Genomic DNA, 10,204 nt, shown 5'->3' with positions numbered 1-10,204 from the left:
CAGACAATTGTTCTATTTACCCTGGATGAGGGAAAAGAAGTTTGTGCTCTTGAACGACCTCTTTTTTTGCTGCCCACCACCGGACATATTGTATTTTCGCATCAGGCCATTGGTGAAAAGTCTGAAACAGATTTTTTTTTAAAGCAGATACATTCTCAACAGCATGCGCTAGCAGCTTGTAATGAAGACAATGTATATGGAACAGCAATAATACACTGACTACCACATTGGAACCCCCCCCCCCCCCACATTATATTTCTTTTTCTACAGTGTCATGTTATTAAACTTCAATTTGTATTCATACCTTTCCAGGATCTTCCTTGTACATGCCCTCACGTCGTACCCCCCAATGTGGGACAGCTTTGAAATCTGTATGATATTACAAACTAGAGTTTCGGGGGGCTACGCCCCCCTCAACCCCAGCCGCGCACGGGGCCCAGGCGTGTGTATATAGGGGGACCCAAATCGCCGGAGTGAAACTGTGGAAAAGTTTTTTTGAAAAAGGAAAAAATTTGAAGAAATAATATTTCTTATGTTTCAGGGGGTCCACAGGGGGTCCGCGGACCCCCTGATGGTCCACTGACCCCCTGTGGAGTGTTGGGACGCGCGGGGACACCCCTGGAACATTGCGGACCATTTCGGTGTTTTTTTTTTTTTCATGAAGGTGGTTGCTTGTTTCTGGCGCAGGCTGTGCAAACCTGGCAACCCAGCGCATGCTGCCGCACGTTTAAGTGGCGTAGCGTCATGAGGGTCAGTGGGGCCGTGGCTCGGTCACTGAAGACCCTGTAGTGCGGATGATATGTGGCATAGAGGGGCAGATTGTAAATCCACAGAGGAAACATCCGTGGGCTACCATTGGTTCAGCGATGTGTGCGGTCGCCCTGCGGCCCCTCCTCCTCCACCAATGTGCAGTATTGAGAGCCCTGACGTCACAACAATTGGAGCGATGGGCACTGCACTGTGGTTGGTTAGGGTACACCTAGGGCCCAGGTAGAACCCAGTTAAAGCCTGCATGGGCAAACCCAGTTAGGACCCGCCTTGGTCCCACATAAACATGGCTAGTTGGGGCCCACCTAAGGGCCAGGTAGAAGCTACTTATAGCCTGCATGGGCATCGCAGTTGGGACTGAAGTGGATGCCGCTGACATTGCTGACATGGGGTCCATATGGTTTAGCCCACCTTGAAACCATATGGGAACTACGCTGGCATGCTGGCTGTAATGCAAACGCTGCATCATACGTGCAGTGTGTAGTTTGATGTTGTGTGTGTAGCAGATATACCTGCAGTGTGTAGATCAATGTCCATAGGAAAGTCAATGCCCAGCAGTTTTTTTTTTCCCCAGCAGAGTTTCTAGTGTCTCTGTGTCTCTCTGCAAGAGGTTGCACATGAACTCTGCAGCCGCACTGAGGCGCTCCAACACAAACACTCTGACATTAAGCTGCTTCACACAACAAACATCAGCACCACGCTGCTGTTTGTCCAAAAGACACAATATCTGCTCTCCCACCGACGTCATGTGTTCATTTATCGACAGCCGTACAGACTCCTTTTGACACATTTTACGTCGTTTATCCAGCTCTCACTGACTCTCCACATCGGGCTGTTATTTTGCTGCGATCAAGTCAACGATGTGAGAGATTAGCTATCACAGACGGACGGACAGGGGGTGAAACGTCGTCTTGCGCCATGCCTTTCGGCCTGGCGGAGACAATGAAAAACCGAAAGTAAAGGAAATGGCCATTTCTGCAACAGAAGTAGTCAATAAACTATGCTATGAAAACATGGGCCACATTGGCAAAGAATGTAAGAAAGAGGCAATCATGTAGAAAATAGCCGATCTCCAAGCTTACAAAGCCTCTGAACGTGAGGCGTTTCGAGCTTGTAGATCGGCTATTTTCACAATATTTACTTGTGGAACGGAGTGAAACAGAATGGGGGGGTCCCAGATCAAGTACGTGTATTTTGGGGGGGGGGGCGGCGTGAAAGTGTTGATAAACACTGCTGTAATCGGAGCGAAATTATCTGAAATTACTACATGACCATAATGCAGGCTAACATGCGTTGCACGGGGCGGTCCTGCCATTACGTTAGTTACTGTAGTTGCTGTGGAGCTACATAGGTCTCCAGAAGACACACACAAACATACACCATCTACAATGGACGAACTGAGCAGCAATATAGACATTCACCACACGAACGTGCATTGTTGACAAAGTGATTGCACAGCCGCTGCAGGCATGACAACCAGGTTAGCGTTAGCGACATGGCAGCTATCACAGCGCCCTGTCCGTCGTGCTGCAACTGCCTGTGAATTGTGATGGCTACAGCAGTAACAGCAAGCTGTCTGCGATGCCATTGTCTGGAGACTGCTCTTAGCGTGACACGACCAATGAGAGTGAGCGCTGTAGTTGTTGCTAAGATACGGTGGCGTCTCTGCCCCATAGCTTGTAGATCTCTCACACATGATTGGCGTAGGCTGCGTTGCCAGGTCTGACTTTGTGTCTAAGCAATGGTCGGCAGATTTTTGCGCGCCTTTGGGCTCGTTTGCATTGTGCGCACGGCAGCGCTTGTTTAGCGTACGTCAGCGCGACGTGGCAACGGACGTGGCAACGTGAAAGGTGATTGGCTGGTGAAAAGAAACAGCCGACGTTACACCAGAAATGGTGCCTGGAGAAAATGGTGACCAAAAAAAAAGTTTGGAAAAAAAGGAAAAAAACCCCGCAGCGGCTGCGTGCTGTTGTGGTGATGAGGTCGTGCGCACGGTAAACGGTACGAAGCTGCCTCCCCTTCCGTTTTGTCCGACATTTGGTGAGTGGAATTAATTATGTTGCGCGGTGGAAAAGGTGTATTGAGCAGTGAGATGTCCCCTACGCGAGGCGTAAATTCAGCGCGGCCGGCGTGGCGAGTCAGTTGGCGACATGTGGTCTGGCGGTGCGTTGTTTAGTCGATAAGAGAGCTGTGGGGTGTGGACACCGAGGGTGCGGAAGTTGGTCGCCATTTATATAGTTAGATTATCAACATTGATGTAAGCGTTTTGAATTCCAATTATTTAAAGCATATCCTTTTTTGTATTTACCATTGAACGTCGGAATCGTTGCTTCTCCAGCTCCTTAGACATGAGGTTGAACTCCTCCTCGTCGTCTATTGGCAACGCTCCACCCTCATCATCACTTTCTCCCCGATTATTGAGTGTCCTCAATTCATCGAGGATCTCCAACAGCGTCTCCACAACGACCTTCTGAAACTCTGAGTAAAAAAACAAAATATTAACCAAAACACTTGCCTTAACAGATATGACCACTTTATCTCAAATTATTTTAAAACCTTAAAATACTTCCATTCTTACTTTTCTCGGGCATAGGGTAGTCGTACACCTTCTTCTTTGCTGTTAAATTATAGAATGAAACAATAAATGTTTTATTAAAGGTTGAGAGTCTGGTGTGGCTGGCTATGTGATGCTGCTTTACTTTTGGCTTGTCAATACATAAAATTAATTGTTTTCCAAGATCAAAATCTTCCTCTCTCCCCCCAAGATCACTGCCAAACTTGATAAAAATGTACCTTTTGTAATCCTGGGACTTTTTGGCCCTCTACTTCCAACACGCTTTCCTGATGGTGAAAGACAAGCCAATTACATTTCATACTTGCGACATCACTATTAAAGATTACTGCTATAGTCAATCTGTACCTTGTGGGGTCTGGCCATTTCTGAAGACTGACGGTCTATTTGGTGGGCTAGGAGTCTCTGTTGAGAGAGGGCTAGGAGTCTCTGTTGGGGGAGGGGGTAAAGGAAGTAACTCATCTTACAAAGTCACCAGTTACACTGTATATCAATGTGAAACTAATTACTTTTTTACCTTGTTGAGTCCTTTGCCTTGGACTCCTTCGACTTGGAGTGCGATGCCCTGTTGAGGGCAAAACAAATCAAATTGCACATCTTAATTAAACCATCGTCATCACTGTTAGAGCAAATACAAATCTATATTTGATAGTCCTGTTTCTTTGATTGAAACTATAGCCACGGTCCACTGGGGTGGAAAACAATTAAATGTCAATTAAATGTCTTATTTACACAGTCAACATTGTGATCACTGCTATAATCTTTCAAACTTACCTTGTGGGGTCCTGGCCTTGGTCTGCACTGGACTGCGTCGAACTGTTTAGGGGGCACACAGTAGTATGGGTGTAAGTATATATTACTTACACCCATACTACTATAAATCAGTAGAGTGAATCAAAATGTACCCTCGGGAGTCCGGCCTCTGGTGCGGACCGGAGTCTTGTCAGTGTCCACTGTTGGGGGTGGGGGATAGTACAATTATTTTTTTTACAAACTTACACCGGCACCATTGTGACCATTGCTATACTTATCAAAATGTATACCTTGTGTCCTCCCTCTGATTTGGACTGGTGCCCTAATTTGTGGTGGTGGTGTGTGCAATCGATTATCTGCTGGGAGAGAAAAGGCATGGAAATTACACATCTTACTCAAACCATTAGTCATGTATGATATAAGACACACTTCACAATCACCCTTGTGATCCACGCTGTACTTAGAAATTACCTTGTGGGGTTACAGCTCTTCTACCTCCACGTTTAACTGTTTTTTTTTTGGGGGGGGGGGGGGTTGGTGAGAAAAGGCAATTACATTTCTTATTAACACAGTCAACATTGTGATCACTGCTATAATCTTTCAAACTTACCTTGTGGGGTCCTGGCCTTGGTCTGCACTGGACTGCGTCGAACTGTTTAGGGGGCACACAGTAGTATGGGTGTAAGTATATATTACTTACACCCATACTACTATAAATCAGTAGAGTGAATAAAAATGTACCCTCGGGAGTCCGGCCTCTGGTGCGGACCGGAGTCTTGTCAGTGTCCACTGTTGGGGGTGGGGGATAGTAAAATTATTTTTTTTACAAACTTACACCGGCACCATTGTGACCATTGCTATACTTATCAAAATGTATACCTTGTGTCCTCCCTCTGATTTGGACTGGTGCCCTAATTTGTGGTGGTGGTGTGTGCCATCGATTATCTGCTGGGAGAGAAAAGGCATAGAAATTACACATCTTACTCAAACCATTAGTCATGTATGATATAAGACACACTTCACAATCACCCTTGTGATCCACGCTGTACTTATAAATTACCTTGTGGGGTTACAGCTCTTCTACCTCCACGTTTAACTGTTTTTTTGGGGGGGGGGGGGTTGGTGAGAAAAGGCAATTAAATTTCTTATTAACAGTCACCATTGTGATCTCTGCTATAATCAATATAATTTACCTTGCGGGGTCCTGGCTCGAGTCAGTACTGGACTGCGTCTAACTGTGGGGGGGCATACAGTAGTATGGGTGTAAGCATATATTATTTACACCCATACTACTGTAAACAACACTACTATTGTAAACACTAGAGTGAATTAATATGTACCTTCGGGAGTCCTGCCTCTGGTGCGGACCGGACTGACTGCAGTATCCACTGTTGGGGGATAGTAAAATGAATGTTTAACTAACTTACACCGGCACCATTGAGACCATTGCTATATGTATCAAAATGTATACCTTGTGTCCTGCCTCTGGTTTTCACTGGTGCCCGGACCAGTGGTGTGTGCCTTGGATTATCTGCTGGGAGAGAAATTACACCATTAGTCATGTATGATATGTTTTACAGCCGGGTAAAGAACTAACAAATCAAGTCAAAACTGAAATCACTGACATATAAAACATTAACCATTCCATTTAGGTACCTTGTGGACTTCTTCCTCTCCTGCACAACACAGGTGTGTTGTCATGGCCTAATATAGAAAACATAGTGGAGAACATAAAAATATTTGAGATTATATTTGCACATAAATACTTATACATGCTGAAATTTACAGCTACAATATCTAATCACCATTCGGGCTTAAGGGGTATGGTTTGAAATCAATTAACATAAAATTGAAGTATATACCTGGTGTGGAGCTGTGGCGAGGCGCCGTCAGCACTGTTTTTGGAGTGAGCAGCGATTCACCTGGGAAGGATAATTATTGCAGATGTTTATTGTTTTAATTAACTCAAATGAGTTTACCTAAAAACTAGAAAGGACAAGATTACAAACTCACTTGAGAGCTGTGTGACTCCTGTTAGTCCTGAGGACTCATGTGTGTCCTGAGGTGATTGCTGCCATGCTAGTATAAATTTGGGGGGAAAAAAAAAACATTTTACAAAACAAAAAGATTGAAAATCAGAAGTCGACAATTGAAATTAGCCTTACATTTAGACATGTCCACAAAAGTCTCTGAGTCGTCCTTTTCAAAAAGATCCATCGATAATGGGTTGTCTGTGTGTAAAACAATAACATTCTTTTCAATATATATTGTATACATTTTCATTATTTACTTTTAATCATAAAAGGCCATTTTTAAATTAGATATGGCCATACTCAGATTACTCACATGGAATCAAGGGGGGGTTGATGTTTCCTCTACCTTTGGCAGGTACTGGACCTATAACAAGATTTAAAAAATGTGATAAAAGTCAGTAGATTGACAATGCTAGGCCCGCACCCAGAAGAGTTTTTTATTTTTATTGTTCAAACACATTCAATTTTATCTGTGTACATCTAATATTTCAAATTACCTGTTTTGGCCACTGTAGTCAACCCCTTCCGCATCCGTTTAGGTGGTAATGGATATTTGGGACCTATAAACAGATGACATGTACATTGACACAAAAACAATCAAATAAGAAAAATCCCCAACTCAAGGAAAGGTGAACAATATCGTCTGAATAGGGGTGGGACAAACAGTAGCTATTGAGATAAATTGTCTTCATGGCCAGGTACAGTTGGATAAAAAAAAAAAATGTTAACATAGATAATTACCTGTGGCGGTGGATTTTGTGGGTTTTGATGGTTGGGTGTGGACAAGGGCTTAAAAAATAGAAATTGGTCACATTACCCCAAACAGGTCATAATATTTGCTCAAGTCTAAACTAATATTAAACATTACACATATACACAATAAATCCATTATAGTTGTTTAGTAACTACAGACAAAAATCTGTATGGCCATTTACATTTGTTCATGTAAAACAATGTATTCGCATTAATAATTACCTGTAGTGGAGGATTTGGTGGGCTGTGATGGTTGGGTGGTGATAAGGGCTAAAAAATATATAAATTGCTCACATTACTCCAAACATGTCATATTATTTGCTCACGGCTGAACTCAATTTAACCACTACACATATACACGATTCATTCGTTAGAGTTGTTTAGTAACTACAGACCAAAATGCATATATGGGCAGTTATAGTTAGCCTGACGAGGCCAGACTAATGTCACTGCTTGAATCTGTGTGGAACCTGCATTTCCAAAAAGCCTGTTGATAAACACGCCCCAAATTTATATACAGATTGGTCCCTCACTAATTTGGAGGGAGTGAAATCCAATCACAACTGAGCGGTGTCAGACCAAATCTGGTGAGGACAATTTATTTTCCAATGGCAGATTTTTTTGGTTTCGAGGCCAAGTTACAGTTGGACATTTTCGGTGGCCTTTTTGTTAAAACACATTCAATTTCTTTATCTATGTACTGTATGTGTACTATTTCAAATTACCTGTTGTGGCCACTGCAGTCAACCTCTTGCGCACCTGTTTAGGTGGTGATGGATATATGGGACCTAGAAACCGATGACATGTACATAGATTGTCAATATAATACATTTAAAAAATAGTAATGGGAATGTGTACGTTATGTGTAATGTCAAACAAATAAATATAACAGCCGATTACCTTCTATACAATCAGGGTAGGTTTTCTTTTTGATGATGCGGGTGGTTTTCCGCTGTGACGCCATTCTGCAAATTGAAAAATGTAATTAATCTATGTTCATCATTCATTATTTATCTATCAGAAAAAATAAGAAAAATTGTATGCAATAGTAAACATACGAGCGGTGGTCATTGAACACATTTCACTAGACAGGCTGAAAATGTGCATTATGAAACAATGCGGATTGTGCACACACTACATTGTGGCCCACTACATCTGCTAGATAGGCTACAAATGTATAAATATATACATTCTATGCCATATATTGAAATTGTGGTTGATTGCTGTACAGGCCCAGCCAAGAAAAGGGGCATTACTGAACTTTCTTTGAGATTCAGTCACTCTTGTCATTGCAATTGATGACATTTCACAGTGTGCTCCTTGTTGGAATATTTTTCATCTGTGAAATGGTAGTGAAGCCATTTACAGGGTGCTTCTTCACATTTGTTAGATTGCAATGTTGTATGACAATCACTTCTTTACGCATAATATGTCGTTAGTACTTTGACGTGATTACATTTTTGGAGAACGGCTTCGGCGATGTCATACCTCTGTTTTGCTCTTACTGCTTTAACAGACAGTGTTTGCAGGTGGGCTTCCAGTTTAGTCTCTGCATTGCCAAGAAGGTGCGTGTCTGCTGGGCTCTTTGATGTAGCCACATAGCCTCTGTTATGTGCCAATAATGTTCCGGTGCACTGCTGGGGTGGTTGACCGATGTGTTCATCAGCTACTAGACCCCTTGCCATCGGTGCAGGCTCATTGATTTCCGCTACTTTTTGTCCATGGGTATTACGCCGGAATGGGTGACTGTGCCATTTACCTAATCTCTGAGCCTTTTGCTGCCGTTAAGTTCTGCTGTGTTGTTAAGTGGGTGATAGTCACTGCTAGAGCCCAATTTTACAAGTAACATAGTGCTGCTTTAATAGTTCATTTACTTCACAAATGGCCATTTAGTCCATGTTGTGTAGAAGTGGAAAGATGGCAAATCCCTCAGAATGTGGAAGGCAAACAGCCTTCCTTAACACTTGTTTTTTATCAAGTAGTCGTCGATGTGCTTGATCCATTTGTCTGTCCACGTATGCAATGTTGAAGATCTTGGACTTGCATGGTTTGTCAAACAGATCATTGGCATCATCCAGTGTAATGACATCAGCCACCAGCTTGCCATCACTCCTCTTCTCCCTCACAAACGCAATCTCGTCTTCAAGGATGAAGCAACTGTCTCTGGTTTTTGCTGAGACATAGTACCTCTTGAGAGACGATTTTTGGGTTGACTTTGCCTGCTCCTGTTCCACAATTCTCTTTGTGACCTGTGCAATTGGATTTTGGCCATTTCGAACCATTCTCTTGATGGACTGCAAATGGTTCCCAAAAGGGAATGCTGAAATCTCGTTCAAGGAGCATTTTAAACCCACCACGTCTTCATGCAAGTGCTGCAGGCTGTGGATGTTGTACACGCAAAAGGTTTTCCCATAAAACTCAGCAGAGTTCTCCACAAAGTGCTTCAGTAGTTCCCTGGAGTACTCCAGATATGCTTCTCTCTGCTCCTGATCAGACTCAAGCATGATAGACATACCTACTGTCAGACACAAGAAGTGGTGATACTGGTCATCTGACAGTATGTCTTTCAGCACAACTGGACCTGTGTAGAGTAGGAACTGCCGGAATTCTGTGGCTTTCCACCGATCGAGATCTACTAGCGACCTTGGTTGCCTGGCAAATTCTGAGGGCATTTGTCCTCTGAGTGCCATTAATCTGCTGGACAGTTCGTCTCTTGCTCTTTTGGGCAGTCTGCACTCAGCAGGACCTTGAATGAGAAAAGTCAGAAGCCTCTTTACGACACCAAGGCAAACCACATGCATGTAGTCCAACACAAACTGGCTGACACACCCAATTCCAGCTGTAATGAGGGGTGTAGCTTTTTTTTGGTGGACTGTGTATTCAACCTTTCGAAATTTGTCATCCGTTCTTCTTTCACAAGTAGCATGGTTTGTGTAGACCATCCTGCTGTCCACCCGGACGGCCAAAGCTTCACAGCGTTCGCATGCATGATTGTGGCCTTTGATGCACTTGACAAAAGCTCTTGCAGGAGAGTCACAGATGAAAGCGTTGATCTTGACCTCCAACTGGACCCCTTCATTCTCAATGCCTTTTTCCTGAAGGTCTACTAACTCCTGCACAAAATCCTGTAGATACTCCTCTACTGGTTCCGGTTTTTTACTCCCACAAAATAGAGCCACAAGAAAAGGGTCAGATTTGTGAAATTTGGCCAAAATTGGCCAAAATTGTTTCTGACTGGATTTGAACAGGGGAACACCATCAATATTTATGTCCAACATGACTGCTCCTGGGTAACTTGGGCATTGCTCCAGGTACTTGCGGATGC

General features: G+C 43.4%; 1 protein-coding gene across 1 annotated transcript; it reads right to left on the bottom strand.

The window, feature by feature from the left end:
- Nucleotides 1–264: 264 nt before the first annotated feature.
- LOC311058131 (uncharacterized protein) lies at nt 265–9,070 on the bottom strand (the record flags this gene model as incomplete). Its single annotated transcript, XM_084075441.1, has 27 exons — nt 8,368–9,070; nt 7,780–7,844; nt 7,605–7,667; nt 7,102–7,149; nt 6,868–6,915; nt 6,624–6,686; nt 6,440–6,490; nt 6,259–6,324; nt 6,107–6,172; nt 5,956–6,015; nt 5,750–5,797; nt 5,565–5,624; nt 5,434–5,481; nt 5,287–5,328; nt 5,154–5,189; nt 4,973–5,041; nt 4,835–4,882; nt 4,704–4,745; nt 4,565–4,600; nt 4,246–4,293; nt 4,115–4,156; nt 3,858–3,905; nt 3,689–3,769; nt 3,562–3,609; nt 3,347–3,385; nt 3,077–3,246; nt 265–369 (listed from the first exon to the last, which is right to left on the bottom strand). Exons 1-27 carry the CDS (start codon nt 8,562–8,564, stop codon nt 265–267), a joined length of 1,737 nt encoding a protein of 578 aa, XP_083931567.1. The 5' UTR covers nt 8,565–9,070.
- Nucleotides 9,071–10,204: the final 1,134 nt, after the last annotated feature.

This window comes from Gymnoscopelus microlampas, assembly GCF_963454915.1.
Source record: "Gymnoscopelus microlampas genome assembly, chromosome: 13".
In the NCBI taxonomy this organism is placed as follows: domain Eukaryota; kingdom Metazoa; phylum Chordata; class Actinopteri; order Myctophiformes; family Myctophidae; genus Gymnoscopelus; species Gymnoscopelus microlampas.
This window is presented reverse-complemented; position numbering and strand designations above follow the sequence as displayed.